At 34.6% G+C, this 26,730-nt stretch overlaps 4 protein-coding genes and 1 non-coding gene across 7 annotated transcripts; 2 read left to right on the top strand and 3 right to left on the bottom strand.

Annotated features, from left to right (window-relative positions):
• Window positions 1-770: 770 nt before the first annotated feature.
• LOC108211919 (uncharacterized) lies at window positions 771-4,508 on the bottom strand. The gene is made up of 3 exons (XM_017383639.2): window positions 4,382-4,508; window positions 1,399-1,512; window positions 771-1,000 (listed from the first exon to the last, which is right to left on the bottom strand). Exons 1-3 carry the CDS (start codon window positions 4,406-4,408, stop codon window positions 872-874), a joined length of 270 nt encoding a protein of 89 aa, XP_017239128.1. The 5' UTR covers window positions 4,409-4,508; the 3' UTR covers window positions 771-871.
• Window positions 4,498-4,571, top strand: TRNAI-AAU (transfer RNA isoleucine (anticodon AAU)). The gene has a single exon. It is a non-coding gene; the product is annotated as a tRNA-Ile (tRNA).
• Window positions 4,572-7,032: 2,461 nt separating this feature from the next.
• On the bottom strand, window positions 7,033-9,729 carry LOC108210693 (proteasome subunit alpha type-7). Its single transcript, XM_017382081.2, has 3 exons — window positions 9,389-9,729; window positions 8,019-8,433; window positions 7,033-7,435 (listed from the first exon to the last, which is right to left on the bottom strand). The coding sequence occupies exons 1-3, from the start codon at window positions 9,559-9,561 to the stop codon at window positions 7,274-7,276; spliced, it is 750 nt and encodes a 249-aa protein (XP_017237570.1). The 5' UTR covers window positions 9,562-9,729; the 3' UTR covers window positions 7,033-7,273.
• A 1,006-nt stretch (window positions 9,730-10,735) lies between these two features.
• LOC108214242 (uncharacterized) lies at window positions 10,736-23,059 on the bottom strand. Of its 3 annotated transcripts, XM_017386123.2 has the most exons (8): window positions 22,817-23,056; window positions 22,649-22,733; window positions 22,496-22,537; window positions 21,974-22,142; window positions 21,631-21,683; window positions 21,266-21,490; window positions 12,487-12,533; window positions 10,736-11,231 (listed from the first exon to the last, which is right to left on the bottom strand). In XM_017386123.2, exons 1-8 carry the CDS (start codon window positions 22,990-22,992, stop codon window positions 11,177-11,179), a joined length of 852 nt encoding a protein of 283 aa, XP_017241612.1. In that variant the 5' UTR covers window positions 22,993-23,056; the 3' UTR covers window positions 10,736-11,176. The 3 variants fall into 3 exon arrangements, with proteins under 3 accessions (XP_017241612.1, XP_017241613.1, XP_063945414.1); XM_017386124.2 differs by lacking the exon at window positions 21,631-21,683 and having other exon boundaries at window positions 22,122-22,142; XM_064089344.1 differs by lacking the exons at window positions 10,736-11,231; window positions 12,487-12,533 and adding an exon at window positions 18,808-19,047 and having other exon boundaries at window positions 22,817-23,059.
• Window positions 23,060-24,174: 1,115 nt separating this feature from the next.
• LOC108214241 (peptidyl-prolyl cis-trans isomerase CYP26-2, chloroplastic) lies at window positions 24,175-25,877 on the top strand. The gene is made up of 2 exons (XM_017386122.2): window positions 24,175-25,339; window positions 25,509-25,877. Exons 1-2 carry the CDS (start codon window positions 24,276-24,278, stop codon window positions 25,609-25,611), a joined length of 1,167 nt encoding a protein of 388 aa, XP_017241611.1. The 5' UTR covers window positions 24,175-24,275; the 3' UTR covers window positions 25,612-25,877.
• Window positions 25,878-26,730: the final 853 nt, after the last annotated feature.

Here is a 26,730-nt window from a genome sequence, read left to right as displayed (position 1 = left end):
TAACATTTCCCGTCCCTCGGTGATGACTAGGGAGTAAGGCTGTAAGGGACTGTTTGTCATTGATCATAATTGTGACACGTAATTGGTTCATCTTTCTCTAAAATTTTAGTTCGTCTTTTCTAAAATTTTAAGATATTAGAACATTTTCAATGATTTGGCTAAAATTTGTTTGACTAAATTAGAATTTTAAGATATTGTGTAATTTTTTTTTATCTTGTAGGTCGGTAGTATTGACCTTTGACTATAGCTATATTTTAAAAATAACATTATTAATATATTATGTTGTTATAAATAAAATATATCACTTCAGTCTGCGTGATTCGACATGTATGACCAACAACGGGTGGTTTACTATACTTCATTGGAATTGTGTTTTTTTAATATAATCTCTCTTTTTTTTTTTTTGTAATAATATACATTAATGATTTTATCTAAGATTTCTGCATAATTGAAAATCTTCTTATATTATGATATATTCTTACATCATGAGGTATCAAAATCCTATAATATCCATAAATATTTTGGATAACATCAATTTAACATAAAATTTTAAGATATTACATTACGAGTCACCACGTACCTATTATATCCGTGGATATTTTGGATATCCATCAATTTATTGATTGCGATTAAATAGCACGTGATATTCAATCCGCGGAAAACAATTGAGTAAAATATTTACTCAATTCACAGCGCTCGCGCACAACAAAATACGATACTGTATACAAAAATGAGAACACAGAGAAATCTGATCCAGCATAAATTACCAATTGGTTATACTGCACAGGAAACTGTATCTTGGGCTATGGAGGGTTTTACTATTACATCAACAGCACACTATAATATGCCAATCCTCCTTAGTGTACAAAATTCAAGCTAATAGTGCTCGAAAAGTCTCATTTTTATCAAGTTGCATGCCTGAGCTTGATGCAGTTCCTGCTTTAGGTGAACCAGGCTTTTGCGAGGACTCCTTCAGAGAAGTCTGCATGCCAGAGATCTCCTGAAATAAATGTATTATGCTGACAACATCATATACTGATGAATTGATACTTAATCATATCTAATTAATTTTTATACACGTATCAGGAAAGATCAAGCCCTCAAATCACTTCCAACTGCTAAATTAAACTGATAGTCGGAGACCAGCTGATATCCAAAAGTACACAGCTAGTTCTCTAAATGAATGAGCACAAATGTGTAAAAGGAGAATTGACTTCTAATGCTTACTTGCTGTGAGTTACTCCATAACAGAATGATTGAGTTTCGGAAGCCTATTTTATCCTAACAAACAACTTGCATATCCGTCAAGGTACATCTACTTGTAGAGCGAGTAAAATATATATATGTGCAAAATGGTAAGACACAAGTCACAACTGATAAGATATAATACAAAATTACCTTCATTAGATGCATCCTCAAGTCACAAGGTCGCACCTGATTTCCAATACATGTCATGGCAAACGATGAATAATTATATAGAACATCTGCAGCAGCTTGCTTCTTTCCTTCAACCTGCATTAGTGCAGTTTGTTAACGATGTATAAATTAGGTTATTAAAATGCTCAGCATAGTAAATACCTAAACATCAGTAGGAACAAGATCCACAACATTGGAATTGAAATTTTTTTCTTTTAATTTTTAAATTGTTAACCAACATCAATTACTTATTGTATCAGAATGCCAGTAATGATCTGTTCTAAATGCACGAGAAAGTGTTTCAGTACTCTGCAACATAAAATTGAGTTGACCAATATTACATAGGATAACAGCCTATGCTAGTCTAATTCGGGTACGATGTGTCAGACACGACACACATCCGATGGTTGGACTCCAAAAATCTGAAAATTGGAGACACGGGGATACACACTATCCTATTTTTGGACATGGGTAGGGGGGATAATGGATCATGAATTAATATACAAGCATGTTTGGTAGATATCTTAACAAGAAGTAACAATCAAATTCAGATTAACACAATTTTATAAAGAATTTTGTAACTTAGGTATCTTCTTTGCTTGCTTTTTTTATTTTTGCTCATTTATTTTTGGTTTGTGTTGTATATTCAACTTAAATGTGGTCTTGAGCTTAGTAAAAGGATCCGACACGAAATAAGTGTCCGAGTGTTTAAGTGTCAGGGTATGGCTACCTAAACAGAAGAGTAGAAGTAATGAATGTTGTAAATTAGATAGCATATGCCAAATCCGTTCAATGACAAGACAAACTAGAAATTTTTTTCCTCTCAGTACTACTAAATCTGTAGAACCTTTTCAGTTGGTTCACATTGATACATGGGGTCCTAATAAAATCCCTGATCATAATCTATGTGAGAGTGTATTAAATCTTATTATCAGTCTCAAGGTATTTCACATCAAAAAACATGTGCATATACTCCACAACATAATGGTATTGTGCAGAGAAAGCACAGACATCTATTAGAAACTTCCAGGGCACTTTAATTTCAATCAGCATTGCCACAACAGTTTTGGGGGGAATGTGTGCTGTGTGCCACACATTTGATTAGTCAAATGCCCTTAAAAGTTCTTGGCAACATCAGTCCTTATGAAAAACTACACAAGGAGCCACCAGATCTCACTCATTTAAGAGTGTTTGGATGCCTCTGTTCTGTTTCCACATCAAAATATTCACATAACCAAATTTGATCCTAGAGCTCAGGGCCATGTCTTTATTGGCTATTCCACTGGACAGAAAGGTTACAAGGTACTCAATCCTATCACACTTTCTATGTCCATTACAAGAGATTATATTTCATGAGCGACATTTCCCTTGTCATTTGTCATCCAAAACTGCATCACCGCCACTATCATTTCTTCCTATTTCTACTGACTATCCAACATTACCTCATGAGGCGATTCCCAACATTTTTGCTCACACCACACTAGTCACAAATCCTCCTTCAGATTCACATAATTCTCCACCACACACTACTACATCAAAGTGTTTTAATTCGAATACTTCTACACCACCTTCACATCCTATCAGAACAAGCACTAGGATCATCAGACCAACTTCTCACCTCAATGGTTTTATTTGCAATAACAGTTCACTCACCACCCTCACATCTGATCACTGGTGCAATTTAGTAACATTCTTCAGGGTTTCAACAACTTCACACAGTTTCATTGCTAAAACATATCCTTTAGTGGAGTCTTCTACTTATGCACAAGGCTGTACAGACCCTAGACAGGTTCTTTCTATGAATAAAGAGCTAGAGACCTTACATGTCAAGCACACCTGAGATCTTGTCACTTTACCACCTGGTAAGAAGCCTATAGGCTATGGGTTTACAAAATCAAACTCTAAGTTGATGGTAGTGTGGAAAGATTCAAAGCCCGCCTAGTTGCTAAGGGTTTCAATCAAAACTGGGGCTTTGAAATTTTGGGAACTTTCTCAGCAGTTGTCAAAATGAATACAATTAAATACATTCTGTTGTTGCTGCTCATAGAAATTGGCCCTCGCATCAATAAGATGTCAACAATGTATTCTTGCATGGTAATTTACTTGAGGAGGTTTATATGCTTGTTCCTGATGGCCTATCTAATCCTTCTAATTTGGTTTGCAAACTTGTCAAATCATTGTATAGGCTTAGACAAGCCTCTATACAATGGTTTGCCAAGTTTAAGTGAAGGTGGCATTAACAATCATAAGTCTGCAGTAACACCAGTACCAATGAACCTTAAACTGCAGGTTGATGAAGGATAGCTATTTGATGATCCAAGTTTGTATAGGCGTTTAGTTGGTAAGCTGAATTTCTTAACCAACACAAGACCTGATCTGGCATTCATAGTAGTAACACTTAAGTCAATTTCTGTGCTGAGATATGTGAATTCCACTTTAGGACAAGGGATAACGCCTAGGACTAATGATCATCTTACACTGCAAGCCTACTCAGATACTGATCGGGGAGCTTGGTAAATCTCCAATAATTTGGAAATCCAAGAAGCAAAGCACGGTATTTAGAAGTTGTTATGAAGCAGAATATAAGGCAATGTCTGATGCATCAGCTGAAAGCAGTCAATTTGCACTGTGACAATCAAAGTGCCATAAATATGGCGTTGAACACGAGAGAAGTAAACACATTGAGATTGGTATACACTTCACTAGAGATAAAGTCATGGAAGGGTCGAACTTGAGATTGAGAAGATTTTGCCCTGCTCACAGTTGAATCGAAACTAGGATGGATTTCATACATGTTTTAGGTCCAGAATAAAAAAATAAATCAAAGCACAGACTCATACAACAAATGATTAAAATAATCAAAATCAGAAAAACAAATCAACATAAGATGATTGATTACAGGTGATGACTTAATTAAAACGAATAGCGCAAAGAGTGTGCGTATATGATTATGATTCAGAGCTACCTCGTAATCTTCTTCTTTTCCTTCCATCTTCCTCAACTTCTCTGCATCTCTCTGTTAATGAGTATTAATATCTATTAATAGGTTTATATAACTTCTAATATACACTTCAACTACTCGGCCTATTAGCTCAGCTGGTTAGAGCGTCGTGCTAATAACGCGAAGGTCGCAGGTTCGAGACCTGCATGGGCCACTTTTTCCCACGCAGTCTAATTCTTTTAGTGTTTGTACTAATAATAGGTGATGCTTTGATTCTCCCTCCTTTGCATTTTTGTCATCTCTCTAATGATGTAGTACTCCCTCCGTCTCTAAATACTTTTCCTGTTTGTACTTTTCACGTTTGCCAACACACACTTTTGATCGTTAATATCTTTCATTTCGTAGTAGCATTAAATATAAAAACTTCACCGTATTAAAGTACTTGTGAATACGAATCTAACAAGATCACTCATGACTATATTTAGTTTTATAGATTAGATGTAAATTAATAATTTGTCTCATGTTATGAACAATACCGACATTATAAATAGGAAAAGAAAAAAGAAACGGAGGGAGTATTATCCTACTGCATTGAATAACATCTGTAATTTACATTTTGGGGCTCTCTACATATTTGACTTAATAGCGTGGGTAGGCCTGTAAACGGATCGGATTTGGATCGGATCTAGCTAAATCCATATCCTAATCCATTTAAATTTATCGGATTCGGATCGGATCGGATCAGGAGTCGGATATTTTACAAGTCAATCCATATCCGGTCCACTCGGATCATGGATAATCGGATCGGAGCCCCGATCCACTAAAAAATATGAAATATATTTTTTCACCGTGAACAATGTTTTAACTTCCATACAAGAAAAGGAGATATTTTCTAGCTATATTAATTCATAAACTTTAGCGTAATAGGTAAAAAAAACTAATAAAGCAGTATTTAATAAAAACTTTGTTGGTTGTTCCGATAAAAACTTCAACACAGAATTTATCAAGTAAATAGAGAAATAATAAATAAGTTGCTTAATACTTTGGAGGAAGCAAATTATAATTTGCTCCTCTATTAATAAGGATTAAAATCGATAAATATGTCTTAAATACGGAACCAGGTAATTTTGGAGATTTTAAGTGGAAGAGTTAGCTCATGTGTTTATACTCACTCTACATAAAAAAAGAGTGATTATTAGATTAACCGGATAACAAGAGTGAAAGCCATGTAAAGAATTAGGAGCGGCTCATCGATTATAAGAAAATATGATTTAGGGTTTTGTCTTGTATCTTTAGAAGATTATAAGAAAATATGATTTAGGGTTTTGTCTTGTATCTTTAGAAATTTTTATTTTGTATGTAATATATTAATAATATTATATTATATTATAATACAATATAATATAAAATATATAATATAGTTAAGTATGAATCGGATCGGATCGTTAACAGATCGGATTTGACCATATCCATATCCATTCTTTATCGGACCGGATTATTATCGGATCGGATTATTAGCAGATCGGATTTTTTTAATAAGGATCCATATCCATTTATTTAACCACGGATCGGATCGGGTCGGATCGGATATCCGATCCATTTACAGGCCTAAGCGTGGGGTCATATTGTTTTATACTATTATTATGTCCACAAAATATTCCAGATTTATTAGCCTACTCATGTTGTGCTCGACTCACATGACAACTGTGTGATGAAGGTATCTATACTAACAACGGTCGTTTAGTACAAATATAACTATAATTCAAATTTTAATTTAAGTTTTTATCCTGTTGAATTGAATCAAGTTTTTTTTAAAAATAAACTAATTGAATCAAGTTAATAAAATGAACAAATTGGAAAGAAGTTGGCTAGTGCAGTTGGGTTAAAGTTAAACCAAACTTCACGAAATTTGCCTGCTGTACATCAACAAGACGAGATTAAAACCCATTAAACATGCAAAACGTTGATCCTCCACTTTTCAGGTTATTTTTTTGATTCCAAGAACATGTAAAATGGAGACGCTCATATAAATACTTGATATATAAATAGGGTAAGAACGATTCAATAAAACTATACCCACGTTAGCCTTATTTTCATTGTTCACAGACTATTACTTCACAGATTGCTGTTAATTAGTATACTTATTTTCCTTGTTCTTTCGTATTCAGTTATGATACATTTAACATATTTATAATATATGTGTTATTAATTTCTAAAATTTTATATAGAAATTCTTTATTTATTTATTATTTTAATAGTCGGATCGGTTTGGTTTTTCTCGGATCGGTTCTCACCTATAACCGAAACCGACTAATCGGTTTCGGTTTCGATTTTCTACATTTCGGTTTCGGTTGCGATTCGGTTTTATGCGGTTCAATTTTTAGCGGTTTTATGCGGTTTCGGATTCGAGTTCGGATTTATTCGGATTTTTGCTCACCCCTAACATTAGGATATGGATGATATAGGAGTTCTTTACATAAATTAACCAGGTCTTTACATAAATAAACTAGTTCAACCAGACTGACCTGATTAGAGTTCCAAATCTTACTATTGTAACTGGACCAGCAACTTTAGGAAAACAAATTATATAACCAAAGAGAATCGAAATTGTGGAGTTCAGCTCCCACAAGAGGCTGATCCTTGAAAGAAACAGTGATGTTTCTACAAGCTTACTATTATGATAAAACAAATGATATTGCCTTTAACATTAGGAACCAATAGATAAATCATCCTACGACACAAATCTTTAACATCATATTCTCTGCAACAAAGGTAATCAATTGCAAGCTTCATACTAGTCCAACAGCTTAAACATGACATAGTACATCTAAAACACGAGTCCCAACAGATAATGGCATAAGTTCTGAATACATGTTTGATATGAAATGTTGATGAAAGGGGGAAAGAAAAGAAGACTCAAGTCTCCTTGGAAGGCCCCTTCTTTGCAGCCTCTGCAGCCTCCTTCTCAGCTTCAATCTCTGCCACAATAGTGTCAATTTCAGCTTCATCAAGCTGACGGAGACCCTTATCCCTTGTCATGACGGCAACTTCTATGTTTTTTCCGCCACTCTCCACAACCTAGTTCAAAACAGAAGGGGCATAATTGATATGATTATGTCATGGAGCTTGACATGAAAACCAGTAACTGTACTCAAATAGTGCAAATTGGTAACAGACTAACTATACATCTGAAGTTGATACACATATGTATATGAGAACAGTGCCAAAATGAAAAAAAGCAATTACACTATACACTAATACCGGCATATCATACAGATATAGCTAACTTGAAATGAATATCATCAATAAGCAAACTATGGTAGCTGTAATCCGACAGCATTTCAGTCTACTTCCATCCTTATTCCTTAATACAACATATTTTATAACTTCTCCAGCTTAATATAACAAATATACTGACAAGTGCCACTTGGTTTATTTGATATTCAAGCATCGTCCCGCTACTTTTTTACTCAGTATTAGCTTCTTATTATTTCAATAGCTATTGCAGCATTAATAGCTCTATCTGAAAATATAAACTTTAGTTAGTCACAGAAAGAAATCAATCAGAGGTTCTAGTGCAAGTGATAAGACTACTAACAGAATGCATTAAGGTGATAAGTCATATGTACTTAATAATGGAATGTAGGCAGTATATACTTACTTCAAGTAATGCGCGGATAGCAAGTTTCAGGGTTTCTTGACCAGATGTCTCTGTATAATTCTTTTCCAAGAATTCTCTCATAGAGTTGGAGTTTCTCCCAGTAGCGTTAGCTTTCCAAGCTGAAAAGGTCCCTGAAGGATCAGTCTGGTACAGTGCTGGCACACCAGTGTGTGGGTCGAATCCAACAATCAAAGTTGAAAGCCCAAATGGCCTAACACCACCACTCTGTGTATACTTTTGCTGAAGACCAGCTATGTAACGTGTGATATACTCCACAGTAACTGGATCTTCAACAGTAAGCTTATGGCTTTGGCATTCAATACGTGCCCGGTTAATAAGTACTCGAGCATCAGCTTTAAGCCCAGCACAGGCCAAAGCAATGTGATCATCCAGATTTACAATCTTCCTGACAGATCTGCAACAATGAGGATGCATAAGTATGCAAGAAAAGAAAATTTTGTACAATGTCAGATGTGTGGATCCAATTAATATCAGATAATGAGCACTTATATTCTTCTCTATTCAAATGACCCTCAGTGTTATACAAGTTTAATTCAACATACATTAGATCCATAGCACATTGTTTCATACTTTGGTATAGTTTCGTTGGAACAAGGGAGAAAACTAATGTTCACAATAATTTTCTGACATCCTGTAGCTTGCACAAGAGTTGACAGGTTCAGTTGCATTTAACCTTCATAATATACTGGCATATATTTATCAACCACTACAAGACCGACCAGTGAAACCACTTCCTAAATATTTGACAAGCATATTAAAGAGGAGGGACTCTTTAACACTGGTTCAGCTTGATCTCTACCCTTCTAATGCAAGATTTCATAGAAAGCGTATCATTGCGACACTTTCAAGGATCCAACCAACAATTATTACATGTTTCAAACAAAAACCTTTTTTTTAAGTGTTGAAGTGCTTCTACAATTACAAATATCAGATATTGCATATCAACGTAACATATGCATAAAAGGAAAACCAATATATAAGTTAGCCACCATTTCGCTAGAAGTTAAAACTTTTCAGCATCTAACATACCAGAAAAATTACATATCGACCTCTGACCAACGAAGTGTATATCTATGATCCAATTGTACCAAGACCTTGATTAAAAGAGTTGGTAAATGAATGTTAATAATCAATCAACTAAGCCGATAGCGTATGCTCCATCTACATCTAACATCTAATTACAGTCTAGTAACAAAAGACTATTAAAAATCTCCACAAGTAATACACATACATACACACATTACAGAGTTTTAATCTGCTAAACCCTAACTCAAATACCCTAACTCAAATACCCCCAATTGAAGAAGAGACAAATCGCAGAATATGAACAAAGGTGCTTATATGTATACCTAGAGTCCTGAAGTTTGACAGTGGATTTTTTCTCCACACCGAGAACGATAGTATCGGTACCTCTAACGCCCACGGCGGCGTTACCTTTACGGACGGCTTCAAGTGCGTATTCAACCTGAAACAGATGACCGTCCGGTGAAAACACAGTGATTGCTCTATCGTATCTTGCCATCTTGATTTCCTTTCTGTGTTGGTTTGTTCAGAGAGAGAGAGATTTTGAAGGAGAGAGGAAGAGAGCGAGAGAGATATAGAGAGAGTTTCGATCTCGACTTGGGCAACAAGCCAAACTTCCCCCTTGGTATATTTTATTTTGTCACTTTTGCATCTTCATTTTGCTGCTAACGTTCTTTTTATTAGTTTTCATATGTAACCACAATTATTTTATTTGTACTTGTTTGAATACATATTAATTCCTATATTTTAATCTTCTAATTCATGGTTTCTTTATAAATAACTTTTATTCCTATTAATTGATATATTTTATTTTTCCATATGTTTTTAATCAAATTTTATTATAATATGTTGTATGATAATATAACGTTTGTTTATATTTTGTCTATTTTTATATGTGTCATTCTTAATTAATTTAATATTAAAATTATATATTTATATGCATACATTATTTTATCAAACATCAAATTTTTTTGGTCGAAGATTCACAATTCTAGTAGTTTAGACTCAGTTCTTTCAAATTGTTTTTCATTTTTAAAAAAAGCTAAATAAAAATAAAAATAAGATACTGTTTGATAGTAATGATAATTAATCGTTATTTTATGGTCTAACTTTTTCACCAAAAAAAATTTATTTTCTTGTTCATTAATAAATTTATTTTCTTGTTCATTAATAAACTAATTCAATTCATGGTCCCCGCTCCTATGAAATTTATTCAATATAGTGGAGTTGTATTGAACTCGTAATTTTGGCTATAAATAATAAAAATATTTAATTTGATAGAAGTTAAATGACATTGCATGGGTTGTTAGTGCAACAATTGAAATGTGTCATTTATGTTACCAGAGAATAAGCTCTTAAGCTATTTAACAGTTTTCAGAATAAATTGATTTTTTCGAGCACTATGGTTGCAACTTCCAGGAGCAGAGATTACAACCAACTAGAACTGGGTTGTAATCTCTCAATTACAACCCAATCAAACTAGGATTTATTTGTCCTATTTAATCAGACTCACTAGAACTGTTATTGTCGGAATGAAAGTGATCCATTTCAAAACATTTAGGCATCTCATCGCCAACTATACTTCTAAAAGAATTCATATCCTTTTGCATTCCAACTTCACACTCACTGTCTATTCCAATATCAGGATCATCTTTAATTTTTGAAGTGGTTGGTTAACTATTAGTAAGTGGTCTTAATTTTATTGGAGGTGTCATGATTCAGTATCCAAGCAAACTTGGCTTTTCCTAAATATTTAATCCAAGTAAATAAGTTGTTCTTCCATATATACATCAATAACTATGATATATACTGAAATCCTCTTGTCATATGTGTTCGATTCTTCAACTCTCGAGCATCTATTGAGCGACTTTGTCAAATAAGTCCCATCTTGAAATAGTTCTTGAAGTCTTTGTACCCACACATCTTGATTCAACATTCTTACGTGTACAAAAATATAACGGGTCTTGTTGAGCCTAAGTTTTCATCCTGTTAAATATATCAACCCCCAACCGAGCCTCTCAAAATCCAGAATGGAGGCCTCCCAAAAAAAGGATTATAATTCGATGTATGTTGCTTCTGGTTGCTCTACTTCTCACCTGCTACAAACACCAGTTTCACACAAGGGTGACATTCATTTCCTCCGCAACAGAAGTCAATATTTCATCCACCCTGATTAAAAAAAAATAAGACAGATGACCCATAGTTAATTAGAATGTAATATCCAAAATAGTGATAAAAAGAAAAACGGCTTCTATAATAAGTAGGTAAAAATCTTCTATTTTTCATTTATACATACTGTATTCATTCGATTCATACAGAAGAGAAATGCAAACATGGGGGAACTTAATGATTTTCACACAAGTAATTCGTGGGAACTGAGCAGTTTAGTTGTACCAAAGAATAACCACCATGTTTTATGTCAAATCTGAAATTTCGGAAACTGGGAATCATAGTCAGGAGCCAAATCATTGATGTTCGAAGGATTTAGAAATGTAGCTTATAAAGGACTCTAGACAAAAAAAATATTAAAAGACAGTACTTTAAGTAATGCTTGACTTAAAGCGTAATCCCAACCTCAACAAGGTACTATAGCATTTTAAAAGCTAAGGTACAAGAATTCACAAGTATGTGTTTGGTGTATATGGACTAAGAGCTCAAGCTCATTAACCTCTTGGCCTCTTTCCACAAAGCCTCGTGTTAGATTGGGTGCCAGTCCCCATGCTATGTCACTATCAATCCGACTGTAGTTCCACTATATTCTATTAGCCACCTATCATCTAGCATAGATTTGACTAATCGTCACAAATAAAGAAACACAACAAATGGCCAAACTTAAAATATTAATCCAATACGTTAGACAACATAGTGTTGGTGTTTCACAGATTCCAGTAATGTCTTTCTCATTACTTCTGATGCTTTTGGTTACTACTTTGTTTGTACAAAGAAGACCAAAGTTATCAGTCATATTACTGTAATACTCATCTCAACAAAGTTAGCAGTCGTATTACCGTAACACTCATCTCTGATACTAGAAAGACCATTCTGCATAATTTACATTCCTTTTGTCCTTACTTTTTAGTTTGGCCACTCCATTGTCTTACTTGTACACTACCCCATTTCCTCCAAACTCTTCCCAGTCACTGTCTCTAGTCCATCCCTAACCCCTACACTATCCTTTCACACCATCCCATTCGATTCCCACAACCATGTAATATCAACAAAAGAATATTTAGAGTTCTTGGTTTTATCACTTCGATGCTTTGAAATTGAACACAAAGTTATAGAGAAAGAAGAAAAGGAATTTGGTAAAAAGAAACTCTATTATATGAGATAATTAATACATATTAATCTTCAAAGAAGAATTTTTTTTCCTTCATCTATTCGAAATTCATCTTTCTTGTAATAAAAACAGATAAAATGTTACCTGCATTTATCTATATTGACATCTGCAAGCCAAGTTGTCAAGTACACCTGCAAGACAAACACTCAACTGTTCAATACAACATACATATACTGATATTTGTCATTCAATAAAATAGAGAAAGGGGGATGGATTGGATTCCGATATTGAATTAGGGTAGTAAGAGTAAAATAGAAATTGTCAATTCTCCACATGGCCTGATAACCAAAAGTCATTATTCTTGAGACAGATATATTGTAATACATTTAAATCGATCAGGTGACAGGGTATATATTTGTATAAGATTTTATCCTCATACTTATGGTATTTTTTGATTAACTAAATATTTGTTGATTAAATTTTAAGGTATTATGGCGGGAAACAAATATCTGATTCATGCAATCCTCTGGATCCCAGCGGCTGTTCCTTGGTGTGTGGAGCACTTCAAATTATAACTAATTGGAAGTTAGTTAATTTCAAAAGATCATTACATACTATCCTTGCTTTATTAAGAAGGATCTCTGTTTCATAGGCATAATAGGAACTTGTTTTTGACAATATTGCTACTTTGTAGGTTCTTACTCCAAATAAGTTATTGAACATAGCTCTATTATTTCAACTAATCGAATTACTCACGTGCTGGTACTTGGTCATATACTATATAATGATGGTTGTACTAGTGTTCTTCAAAATGAGGCCATAGTCATCTTGTGCACACTTATACTAATGGTTGTACAAGTGTTCTTCAAAATGAGTATTTTGTGCACGGTGCACCCTAAACTATACTAAGAGACAATAATAATTAATAAGGGATGTTATGGATATAAGAATTTGTGCACAGAAATATTAAATAATTAATAAAAGATCATATCATATGCTATTCTATTTGTGCTAATCCAGGAATCTTGGGCCCAAATGTATGAAATTAAAAAGTAGTTTCTAATTTTCGTTAATTGAAACTAGGCTTTTTGAATAGGGAAGCATGTGATTTAATTAGATAGCCTTGACATCAGATCCATTATCTCTCTTTTTGGATACCTTTGGAGTGCTCTACACACTAATGAGCAAGGATTTAACTACTGCAGTACTATATCATCAGAATCATCGTCCAAGGTCTCCCATCTTTCAGGTAAGATTCAATCCATGAATTTATACAAAATACAAAGATCAAATAACATGGGTTTTGAAGTTCACCAAATTACTTCACATGTTTCCACAGAACCTCCAATTCATATCAATGGTAAGCTTGAAAGAATTGAGTATGAAGAGTTTGATTTGGATTTAAGTTAGAAAGAAAGTCAGGTTAATTTGGGCATCTTTCGGCAACAATTTGTTTCCGTTGTAAATTAAGTTCTCAAATCAGAATTGGGCAACTGTTACAGCCAAGCGAAAATAACATAACACTATAATTCTGAGGTGGTCAAACAGTAATTAAAAAAAAAAGGATAACTTCACAGTTAAAATCCAATTTGTTTTACGAATGTGTTTGTTTTCAAGGGCACTATTAAAAAACACTCATGCACTAGGTTTAAACTATTACTAGATTAGTCCTCGGACAAATGCCCAGTTATATCATAATTACATTTTAATAAATTCAGAAAAATAATATAATTTTAAAAATATATAAGTAATGTATGTTAATTTTAATTAACATCATAGTTTACGAGGAAAATAATTAATTTTACTATGGGGTCAGAATATTTAAAGGGTTAATGCTCTAATTGGTCACTGTACTGGACTAAAACTTTCAGTTGGCCTACCGTGTCAAAAAAGTTTTCATTTAAATAATAAAGTACATAAAAACTTTCAATCACGAGATTAAGCAAAAAAAATATTTCACCGCCGTTAAACACGTCTTTGACTTTAACGGAAAATGTTAACTTTAACGGAATTTAAGGATTAATGCTCTGTTTCATCACTCTACTTGATCAAACTTTCAGTTGACCTACCGAGTCAAAAAAGTTTTCATTTTAATAATAAAACACGTAAAAACTTTGAAAATGCTACTTTGTTTGATACGTTGCATGGGAGCTGGGATTTTGATGGGATTCAGTCAATGAAAGTGTACATGGAAATGTAGGGCTGTTCACGAACCGAGCCGAGCCGAGTTTTGACCGAACCGAGCCGAGCTTTAATTTTTTTTCTAACGAGTCGAGCCGAGCCGAGCTTTTTTATCGAACAAAAATTGTGTTCAAGCTCGGCTCGTTAACTAACGAGCCGAACACGAGCTTGTTCGCGAACAAATACAAGCCGAGCCGAGCCGAGTCGAGTCGAGCCGAGCCATAAAAAAAATAAAGACAAACCGCTAGTTGACTCTTAAAATAGCTAACCAAATAATTTTAATTTTTTTTGAAACTTTGTTTATATCACTAAAATGTATATATGTTAACATCCATACGGTTGGATCGGTAAGAAATATTTTTTAAAATATTGAAACACTAAATTAGGATTAAACACTAGTTAGCGGTACTAGTTAACCTTCTACTTGACTGTTAAAATAGCAAACCATATAAAATTATTATTTTCCGAAATTTTGGTTACAACACTAAAATATATATATATATATATATATATATATATATATATATTATATGTTGAATTCTGAATTCAATAACATATATAAATTATAAAAAAAACCAAAAATATTACATTTTTTCGAGCTTTAACGAGTCGAGCTCGAGCCGAGCGAGCTCGAGCCGAACATACTAAAAGCTCGGCTCGAGCTCGTTTACTTAACGAACAATTTTTTGTGTTCGAGCTCGAGCTCGTTAACTTAACGAGCCGAGCCGAACGAGCTCTTAACGAGCCGAGCTCGAGCTTGTTCGCGAACAGCTCGGTTCGTTAAATAGCCCTATGGAAATGCAAGGGTTTGGGCTCAGGCCATCTGCAACCATGTTTGTTTCGTTAATCTGCCCACTCCATCTACCTATTCTTGTCTCTTGGAAATGCATGCTGCTACTGGCCAAATAGATTTTGCCATGAAGCTGTATAATTCAATGTAGTGTGCTGGTCTAAGACCGGGACCCAGTACTTATACTTATGTAAGTGCTAGTGATGTTTTAATGGTTTATATCAAGGATGCTTATGTTGATCTTGCCTTAAGATGGTTAGGTTTCATGGGTTGCACGGTTTGTGATAGAGCAAAACTTATTCGACATGTGCTTACCCTGGATTCAGTGGGTAATTTGGTTCAAGAAGGTTGTGTACTACGCAAGTTATCACCTGATATGTACTGATGAGATGAACTACACTGCAGATGTTGGCGAGCTTATAAGAAAAAACATCTATTTCCAGATTGCTTGTATAGTTGTCATGTACTCGGTAGGCCAAGTGAAAGTTTTGATTGAGTACAGTGATGAAATAGAACATTAACCCATTAGAAACTTAACGGAGACTGACGGAGTGGCCTATTTGAAAGTTTTTAATAGTACAATTAGTTGACTGAAAACTTTTTTGACTCGGTAGGCCAACTGAAAGTTTTAGTCGAGTAGAGTGATGAAATAAAGCATTAACCCAATATTTAAATATATGATCCCAAAGTCAAGTGATATGAAAAATAGGAAGTATTGTAATAAATACTAAAAAATTTAAAATTAATGGTCATTAAATAATATGAAATAAATTAACATTTGCAGATAATATTGAGAGATAATAACGAGAAATAGAAGAGAGAGAATTAGTGAAGTATGAGAATTGATGATAAGAAAGAATTAGTGGAGGAAGATAAAGAAATTATTTTAAAAGTTGAGATTTAGTGAGGAATTGACACATAAGATTGTTGATATCAACCATTTAATGAGAGGTTGACACAAAGTTTGGATGACATCAACTGTTTCTGTTTTAGTACAGAGAAAGCGGGTGGTCAGGGTTCTGCAGTGGAACTGCACATGAAAAAAAATGTCTTATTTATGTATTATATTTTGAAATTAGTTTTGAATACACACAACGATGCAAAAAAACATGTATTTAAATTTAAATTATGAAAATCTATGTAAAAATAGGGTCTTCCAGCAGAACCTTAGTGGTTCTATTTTAAGCATTGGTTCTCTCTTTAGCGTGACCCTGTTGTTATATTATTGTTGAGCATGCTTTGCTCATTCTTGCTCTCCTAGGTTCATTCTTTCAGTGAAAACTGAAGATGGCTCGTCTTCGTCACACCGCGCGTAAGTATGTTCCCGTGCATCATCCTATAATATTTAGGTTTCATCTACCAGACCAGGTGGGTGTTTGGTATAGATAGCTTCAAGTGAAATAGTAAATAGTTTGTAATAAAATATGATTAAAGTGTAAAATTTACCTCATTGGCATAACTCCTCGTCGAAGTTATCATAATGACTTCAGGTGTGATGTAATAATTTTGTTTAGTTCTTGTTTCACACTATAACCTGTTTGGATCTCGGTTTGAGGGGTCGTTTGCATGCTTTTATTTATTTACAGGTTATTTTACTTTCGTGGCACCAAATTCCTGACCCCTAGATTTTGAGCTGTCACAAGTTGGTATCAGAGCTACAGGTTATCAACCACTGAAACAAGAATAGTTAGGATAATATCACTTGTTCAAACTCATGTGGAGTTTGACTCGAGGCTACCGGATATAGTCTTGATTAATGAGATAGGGTAGCTTTAGTTTATTACGTCAAGTATTTTGACGATAAATATATAATAATTCTTGCAGCATTCTGAGTCTGATACGGAGTCAAAGGGATTGGGGTCACGTAAACCCCAGAGAGATGTAATTGCGGCTTCAGCAACCAGGAGCAGCTACGAGTTCGACACTTCGGAGGATAGCGAGCCAGTGAGGGCTCCAACCCCAGTAGTTCCAGAGGTGCCACCAGCCCCAGCACGTTCTAGAGTTTTTTCCGCCACGTCGGCAACATCACCTACTCCTGTGCGAGCAGACTAGTGGGTGCCCTTCCGCCAGTTTGTAGAGCTGAGGCAGACATGCGAGTTTATGCAAGGGCAGAACCAGGAGCGCCGAGTCTTGGTTCAGTGTTTTTCTGAGATAGTTGGTTCGGGAGTTCAGGCTCCTGCTGTGGGCGGGCGCAATGCTAGGGATACGGCTAGAGAGGTGGGGACCATTCTTGCTTTAGCCAAGAGATGGTTGAGAATCATTTCTTCTTCGAGTAGAGGGGTTCGCGACCCAGAGGGAGTGGAGCGCATGATGCGCTATGTTTTAGGCAGGCTCCACGAGGTTGGTAATCCGAGGGATGAGTGATGTGGTTGGAGGAGCTTGTTGTACATATGGAGTGTAGCGTGTATTAGATGCATACTATAGATAGTCAATTTACAAGTCACGATGAATGTTCGTAGGAACATCGTACACTCCACTCCATATGCATACTTTATGCATAGTATAGATGTTGAACGACATTCCTACTAACATTCATCATGACTTGTAAATTGACTATCTATAGTATGCATCTTATACACGCTACACTCCATATGTACAGCAAGCTCTTCTAATCACATCACTCATCCCTCGAATTACCAACCTCGTGGAGCCTGCCTGAAACATAGCGCATTACACGCTCCACTCCCTCTGGATCGCGGACCCCACTACTCGAAGAAGGAAGGACCCTCAACCACCTCTCGGCTAAAGCAAGAATGGTCCTCACCTCTATAGCCGTATCCCTAGTTGGGCACCCGCCCACAGCTGGAACCTGAACTCCCAAAACAACTCTTTCAGAAAAAGACTGAACCAAGACTCGGAGCTCCTGGTTTTGCCCTCGCATAAACTCGCATGTCTGCCACAGCTCTACAAGCTGACGGAAGGGCACCCACTGGTCTGCTCCCACTCGGAGTAGGTGATGTCGCCGACGTGGCGGAAGAAACTCTAGCACGTGCTGGGGGACCCACGGGTGGCACTTCTGGAACTACTAGGGCTGGAGCCCTCACTGGCTCGCTATCCTCCAAAGGGTCAGACTTGTAGCTACTCCCGGTTGTTGGACGCGCAACTACATCTCTCTGTGGTTTACGTGACCCTTGTCCCTCTGACTCCGTATCAAACTTAGGATGCTGCAAGAATTATTATATATATATATATATATATCGTCAAAATACTTGACGTAATAAACTAAAGCTACCCTATCTCATTAATCAAGACTATATCGAATAGCCTCGAGTCAAACTCTACATGAGTCTGAACAAGTGATCTTATCTTAAACGATCCTAACTATTCTTGTTTCAGTTACTGATAACCTGTAGCTCTGATACCAACTTGTGATAGCCCAAAATCCAGGGGTCAGGAATTTGGTGCCACGAAAGTAAATAACCTGTAAATAAATAAAAGCATGCAAACGACCCCTCAAACCGAGATCCAAACAGGTTATAGTGTGAAACAAGAACTAAACAAAATTATTACATCACACCTGATATCATCAGGATAACTTCGACGAGAAATTAAGCCAATGTCTAGGTAAATTTTACACTCTAAGCATATTTTATTACAAACTATTTACTATTTCACTCGAAGCTATCTATACCAAAACCCCACCTGGTCAGGTGATGAAACCTAAATATTATAGGATGATGCACCGGAACACACGTACGCGCGGTGTGACGAAGACGAACCATCTCCAATTTTCACTGAAAGAATGAACATAAGAAAGCAAGAATGAGCAAAGCATGCTCAGCAATAATATAATAATAATGCATGGCTAACCTTGTTCTTGAAATAAAACTATCATTGCCGAAAGAATTAGCAAAAATTCAACTTATCAATATAACTTAATGCTGCAAAGAAAAGGCATTTACTTATAAATAGTTTCATAAAAAATTTCATAATTCTTCTTGTAAACCTTTTTTTTATAAATATCTTTGTATATAATTGGAATTATTAACGTTGTGCTATAGCCGATCATCAGTCGCGAGATAGCACCGGATCATGTAAGAAGCATGTCACCAAATTTGAGGAATTCCGGGCACACATTGGCCTATTTCGCTGGACCGGCGTCTCGGCCTCTTATGCATACGTTCCAATTACAAAATTATTCGGTTTCAATAGAAAGCAAATCCAATTCAAATGCTAATAAGCCAGGTAAGCGAGGACACCTTAGTATAGGAATTTTCGTTTCATATAGCTGCAAAACCTACCCTTTTCCATACTATCACAATAAATCAACCACCAGAAAGTGGTTTGTCATTTGTAAATCTTTTTCTCAATAAATGCTTCAAAATTTTTTAATAAAAGAACTATTCAAACAACAATATTTGAAAACACAATTGACAATATTTAAATTATTTAATTACGGAGGAGATATTGGGTGGTAGACAAAATTGAAAAATGAAATTCGGCAAGGGGAAATACAACTAATCAAAGTGTATAACTGATTCCCAATAACGAATCAATTATTGGTAAGATGAGATAGGAATTTTAGTGTTTAGGCAATTTACAAGTCACGATGGAATATTGGTGGGAATATTTAATTTTAGTTATTGGTGTAAGAAGGGTTAGTGTCTTGTCAAAAGTTAAGTATAAGTTAAAGCATCTTGGTACGGACGATTGTCTATGGTTAATAAGTTGAGAATAGATAGTGACTTGCGAGAATGATTTGTTGTGGACAGGCTATTTGTATGACAAGAAATTTATACTACTCAGAATAATAGAAAAATCATTTGCAATAAGTATAAGCTTGGAATAGAAACACTTGCCTCTGAATAGAAATCTTAAGTCACAACAAAATAATCTACTGCCCTACTTGCTTTTCCAGCTTGATTTTCTTTCTCCTCCTGTTGTTTTTAACAGCTGCGTGTATGTTTTAACACTTATCTCGTACGTGATCTGACTGCTATACGACTACTAAACACATGCTTTGATTTCTAATTTATTTTAATACTAATAATATTAATCAATAAGAATTCACGCCCTTAATTTCCAATTAGAGCCAATAAAATAATTTTGAGGGCTCAAAATATATCCCAAAATTTAAAACAAAATTATCATAATCTCCGAAAAATCCCCAATGAGTAAAATACGTGAAAAGTTTTATTTTTAAACCATTTGAAAATTTTATATTTAATTGCCCATAATTGATTTTTAAATTGCAAATAATTAAAATGATCATTCACGGGACTTTTAAATATTTTTAAATCAGTTAAAATATTAAAACGTCAAAACTGAAATATTTCGATGGTTTTCAATTGAATAAAATATCGGTGCAATTAAATACAGATTTTGATTTTGAAAACTAAAAACAATTTTAATAAAGACAATATAATAAATCTAAATTCTAACTTATCCGCTCGGACAAAAATTTAAACAAATAAAATTACACATTTATATGCTCAATAATTAAATCTGATAATTTGCATGGGTTCACATATTTTGCAAGAAATATATTCAATTAATATAAACTAAATTAAATCTAAATTTTCACAAAATTCAGAAAAATTTAAAATAATTCTATTCCCAAGTTATATCAATAACATGATCAGGCAGGTGCTATTATTAATCACATAAACATTTAATTAATGCCGGATGAAATTGTAAATATGTGAAACAATTATTATAACCAGAAATATTAGCATTCACATAATTATAGAAATTCACAAAAATTCCCGATTGTTAAAGTAGTCGTTGAAGTGGTGGCTGATTTATTGATGAACAGAGATAATTACACTTGTATCTCTATGTTAAATGTATTTAATTTAACTAATAACACACACACACACATAGATTCTTTACTTTTGTTCCCTGTTACCAAAGCATTATTTAATATCCATACCAAGTAATCTATATCTGAAGTGCAACTCTTGTTAGGGAAATGATAGACAATTTATATAAAAATTAAAATGATGACATTACCTGTAAAACATCTTCATCTGGCTGGTGTTCTGCTTGCAACTTTAGCTTACCTGGTTTTCTACCCTTTATAGTTGGAAGAAGCGGTGCACAAGCTTCTGTTGAGTACAAATTGCACTTACTCAAGTCATCAAACTCACCAGAATATAGTTCGTCCTGCCAACTCAGTTCATTATCTTTTCGGGCATCCTCATTACTGATGGAAAAAAACTCTATAACTAGCAGCCGCTGCGGTTCCATAGCAAAAATCAAACACCCCAAAAGACAACAACAATCAACAAAAAGAAGGATAAGTGACCACACTGACCAACCCAATTTATATATAAGACATTATATTCTTGCAGCGACGTGCAAAAGGTGCAATATACCTTTAAATTGAGTTCCAAAATAAACATATGTATAAGCTCCTTTGCTAATTCCTCTGATAAAATAATGAATTCTCAGAATGGTAAATTGATCAAAATTATAAAGAATTTTAAGAGTAATGAGCTAATTTCAAGATATTGATCTAGAATTATATTCACACTACCATTTTAGACAAGTTGGACACTGTGCATCTAATATAATGGCAAATAAATTTGTGCCTATTTTTTCTCCAGGAGACTATAACTGTAAGTAATTTGTATATTAGGTCTTTGGTATAATAACTAATATAGTAACATGGAAAATAGTAACAAAAGCTCTAATATACTTAGAAGTTTAAGAACATGCCGAAAGAAGAAATTGACCGAAATGTAAAGGCCGGGATTCCCCCTCCATCACCAACATCGGTACTGTTCAAAGCAGAATTTGAATATTGTAGAATTGAGCTATTGTCAACCCCTTTAAGGAAACATCTCATCGAAGCACCAGCACTCACCATTTGATTCACTATAGCTACCTGTATATATTTACACAAATGAGTATGCATGTATTGGCTTTTACTAATTTACTAAGAAAATGATGATACAAATAGAGAGGATAAAATGCAACAGAAGCAAGATAGGCGCGTGCTGCAAGTTCCCTTTAATCTAAAATCCCATAGTTATTGAAAATGTGGCACTGAAATTATGATCTATAGCCTATTGTTTATCGAAGAAGCAGCTCTAACTATACAATTTGCATATGCAGTAGTTGTTGCATAACAATTACATAAAATGCAAGCATAACTGTTTATGATTTCCACGATCAAAAGATAAACAAAATCTCTGAAATTTCACAAAATCAATAAAAATCCGAGTGGAGAACCAATACCATATTCTTGTAAGAAGCTAAAAGCTTACTCCTATGAAGCTCCTACAATAAAAAGAATCAAATAAACATCGAAAAAAATATACAATATAGTTCAAATCTTGAATATGAGGGGAAAAAAAATTAAAAAAAAAAAAAGTAGTAATAAGAAATGACCTGTTGCTTAAACAATTTAAGAGAAGCTTTGTTCTTAATACCAGGTAAATCAGTCAACACACCCAAATCCCTGGCATCCATATACCTAGAAAACACGCAGATATATATACAGAAAATAGAAAGATGATTTGGGGTTTGATTAAATAAAAGTAAAATTGAAAATAATACCTTAAGGAAAGGGAGGAATTAACAAGAGAAGTGGCATGGGAACGAGCAGAAGAAGAAAGAGAGGCCCATTTGTGTTTATAAGAAGACAAGTTAGCCCATTGATTTCTTAGGTTTCTCTGAGCAGCTGGTCTCCATAGCCTTGAAGATGATGGAGAACAAGTTGGGGTTTTTTCCATTGCAGAACCAACTGAATGTGTGTTTTCTGTCTTTTCAATTCCAAGTTACTCCCCTCGTCCCCCGGTTTATTTACAGTTTTTTCTGCAAAGATGCTTATAAAAAGATAGTTTAAAAAAAAAATATTTTTTTATAGATATGTAGATATTAAATCTTTGTCAAAAAAATTATAATAATTTATGAAATTATATTTTATAAGAATTTCGAAATAGTTTTATCCCAATCCAAATTTTTCGCCTATCCAATCCTTGGTCTCAAATTTAATTAATCATATCATAATTAAAAATCATAAATAATATTTATCAATATATAAGAAACAAGTTCGTTATAAATCACAAAATTATTAGAGTATTAGTTGTCTTGATTTTTTACTTTTTTATTTGGCAAATATGAACGTATACACATTTAGAATATTAGTTGATAACAGTTTTTTTTTGTCGGTTACATACATAATGAAAAGTAAAATAATTTTTTTACCTCAATGAGGACGAAAATTGGAATGAGATTGAGTTTTTTGACTGTTCGAGCGCAGTGACACAATGAGCTCTAATTCAACCTCAATGAGGTCAAGTTTTATACAAAATATTCTTTGACTTATAATTGTAAAGATTAACGGAAATTCAAGAAAATTACAAAAATTCTTAAATTTACTTTAAGAATTTTGAATGATTTATAACGTTCAGAATAATTGTTGAAAATTTTCAAAAATCTTTTCTGAAACTCGGAAAAATTTCAAAAATATTTTCTAGAAACTCGGGAAAATTCCTAAAAGAATAGGAATTGACTTGAAAAAGTTTCTAAACGATAAGGATGAATCCGTGAAAAATTCTAAAAAAATAGAATAAATAGCTAGAAATGTATTTAAATGTAAAAAATATATATTCTGTGTACATAAAAGACATATAAGATTGTTTGAGCAAACTTCGAGAGAATATCAATACAAATTTTTCAAAAATTGTGTGGCAAATAATATGGGTAAAAATAAAAATATAAATATCAATTTTTTATTAAAGAAAGAAAATTTGTGAAATAATATATAAAAATATGGTTTTTTTTAGATTTCAAATAACGTGTAAAAAATCAGATTGACCCTTAGGAGATGGGGAGGGGAGTACAATAAGAAAAAATGTCCTGAAATTTCCAATGTTTTGGATAGGGCTGATGTGGAGACCATAGAGTCTCATATACAAATTTGGATTGGATTTCTATCCACAAACTATGTGGACAAGGAAAGAAAATACGGGCTTGATTCTAGATTTCAGAAGACAAAAGTTAAGTAATAGCTATGCACTCTGCTGCAAAATGCCTACTGAATTCCCCTGCAACACCTCCAAACCAGCAAATTCATGCATTGCCTACCACATCCCCTCCATGCATCCCCAAGAATTTGCCAAAACTATCACGTAGAGAGCTCGCAATCTGCACGAAATCATCGATTCTACTGGTGCTAGGTTCTCAAGCACAGCAACAATTTCTATTGCCAAGGGCTAGAGCAGAAGAAGAAAATGCCTCAGCCAATGAAACAAATATTGCCTTACCTGAAGCAGAGAGCTCAAACAGTCTTACAAATTTACAAGAAATTCCTACTACAACCGAATCAAGCGTTCCAACAGCTATCGAAGAAAATTCTACTACAACTGAATCAAATGCTGCATTACAAGAGACAGACAGTGCTACAACAACTGTAGAAGAGAATCAAGAAAATGCTACGACACAGGAATCAGAAAGCGCGGAAAATACCTTCACTAGTGATGGCTGCAGTGATCAGAGAATAAAAAAGCGAGCATTTTTTGATGTGTCAGTTAGTGGAGAGCCTATTGGAAGAATCATCATTGGACTATACGATAACAATGCCCCGATAACCACTAGCAGATTTAGTAAGGTCATTAGTGGTGCTGCTGGTATAAGTTATAGGAGAAAAGAGTTTGTCAAAATTCTACCAAATTACGTGCAACATGGGGGAATCAGATCATATGGTGTAGATGCTGAACTGGCACAGAAGACGGGCAGTAGTTTGTCGAATGACAGGCTCATTGCTGAGCTAGAGAAGGCGAATGAGAGGTGCCCCGGAACCAAGAATGTGGCTAAAAGTGTCAGCATTATAGTGAAAGATCCGCTGAAGCCACCTCCGAAAGTTAAGCTGGTTGCACGAAATGGTAAACTAGAGGTTGATGAGGAAGAGGTGGGGAAGGATCCGAATGGGACGGAGTTTGTCATTTGCACCAAGGATTCACCGGAGCTGGATGCGTCTAATCTTGTGGTGGGAAGAGTATTGGAAGGCATGGAAGTTGTGGAAAAGATTGGACAAGTCAAGACAGTGCAAGAGAACACCACTTCTCCTTATTTCAGGTATTTGAAAAACCAACTTGTAATGACTTCTGGATTTTTTATAAAGTCATATTGCATATTAATTTTTGAAGCTGATATTATTTGTGAAGTTTTGTGAAGGAGTTTTGTGTGAAGTTGGAAATTTAGACACTTTACACGATTCTTTTCTATATATTTTGTTCTGAAACAGGACAGCAAAGTTAATCGGAGATAAAAGAGCTGTTGTTGCAGAGAGGGGGTTCAATCGTCCATACTCCAAAGTGATTGTCACTAATTGTGGCTTGATGGAATGAAAATGCTGCTCAAATTCTTGATTTCTTCATGTTTTCAGAGCTGAAATAGAATTACGATAACGAGTAGTTATGGACTTATTTTTGTTTGTAGAATCAACATTCTCTCAGCCAATGCAGGGTTTTTTGGGACCAAACGTTTGGTTATTCTCTTGTGAGTTTACACAATGCTTTGTAAAACTTTGTTTTCAAGAACTTGATCCATGTATTAGTAGCAGTAAGCTGCTGCGCAAGTATATTATTTCAATTTTAAGTACCATCTTCGCTCCTGCTTGGAGTTGTCAATAAAAACCTAGGAATATAAGCATTTCATCTTTTGCAGATCTTTTGTCTGACAGTGTGAGGAACAAGTATGTTCAAATTTGGCCGGTAAACTACTTTGTTCATACTAACATCTCTATACTTCCACTAAATAGGGTCTCAGCACCCTCCACTTATACCTATTTCGTAACATGCTGTTGATCATCATTTACATCGGAACTGAAACCACATAAAAACACTCCGGCTCCTCCATTCGTATCATCAACTCATCCTGATTTGCACTGTACGTCAGATCCAAGAAAAAGAACTTTCCTCCGTAGGATAATGTTGCAAGTAGAAGACATCAGTTAGATCGCTTGAGGGTGCCAACTTGAAAAAATCCCTCCTTGCTTCGAGCACAAATGCGCTAGCTAGAGTAAGGAGTTATTGCGACAATGAAGATCTAAAGCAGACTGTAAACGCATTAGAGGCAGAAATGGAGAGAATAAAGAAGGATCATGCATTGCGGTAAAGCAAAGATATTATGTAGAATTTTTTTTACATGATATGAATATGCACAACCACCCTATATCGCCAAAAATGTGTTTCTCTCAAGTATTTCGGTCCTTTCCTCCTCACTTAAGAACCCGCCCCCGAAATATGGCCTACATATGCCCTATTTTTAGGAGAATCAAGTCTAATGTAGTTCTCATGGGCATGTGCTTAAGATGTAGAAGATAAGCCTCGCTTTTGGTGGTTAATCATCATCCGAGTACTGGTTTGTATGATTTGTAATTGTTTATAGTAATCCAAACTGTTTTTAGGAGCTTCCGGTAGAATCCTGGTATGATCTGAACCTCGTGTGTAGACGTTTGAACGTAC

This window comes from Daucus carota, chromosome 3 (genome assembly GCF_001625215.2).
Source record: "Daucus carota subsp. sativus chromosome 3, DH1 v3.0, whole genome shotgun sequence".
Classification (NCBI taxonomy): Eukaryota; Viridiplantae; Streptophyta; class Magnoliopsida; order Apiales; family Apiaceae; genus Daucus; species Daucus carota.
Note: the sequence above shows the minus strand (reverse complement) of the source record. Positions and strands in the feature narration are given on the sequence as shown.

Bases quoted from the DNA above. Each gene is read 5' to 3' on its own strand.
- LOC108211919 (XM_017383639.2), bottom strand. From the start codon at position 4,408: ATGGAAGGAAAAGAAGAAGATTACGAG. The intron at 1,513-4,381 runs GTAGCTCTGAAT...GCACTAATGCAG, and splicing joins GAAAAGAAGAAGATTACGAG to GTTGAAGGAAAGAAGCAAGC. The intron at 1,001-1,398 runs GTAATTTTGTAT...CATTTATTTCAG, and splicing joins TGAGGATGCATCTAATGAAG to GAGATCTCTGGCATGCAGAC.
- LOC108210693 (XM_017382081.2), bottom strand. From the start codon at position 9,561: ATGGCAAGATACGATAGAGCAATCACTGTGTTTTCACCGGACGGTCAT. The intron at 8,434-9,388 runs GTATACATATAA...TCATTGTTGCAG, and splicing joins GTCAAACTTCAGGACTCTAG to ATCTGTCAGGAAGATTGTAA. The intron at 7,436-8,018 runs GTAAGTATATAC...GTTTTGAACTAG, and splicing joins CTATCCGCGCATTACTTGAA to GTTGTGGAGAGTGGCGGAAA.
- LOC108214242 (XM_017386123.2), bottom strand. From the start codon at position 22,992: ATGGAAAAAACCCCAACTTGTTCTCCATCATCTTCAAGGCTATGGAGA. The intron at 22,734-22,816 runs GTATTATTTTCA...CGTGTTTTCTAG, and splicing joins AATTCCTCCCTTTCCTTAAG to GTATATGGATGCCAGGGATT. The intron at 11,232-12,486 runs GTAACATTTTAT...TTTTTTAATCAG, and splicing joins GTCAATATAGATAAATGCAG to GGTGGATGAAATATTGACTT.
- LOC108214241 (XM_017386122.2), top strand. From the start codon at position 24,276: ATGCACTCTGCTGCAAAATGCCTACTGAATTCCCCTGCAACACCTCCA. The intron at 25,340-25,508 runs GTATTTGAAAAA...GTTCTGAAACAG, and splicing joins ACCACTTCTCCTTATTTCAG to GACAGCAAAGTTAATCGGAG.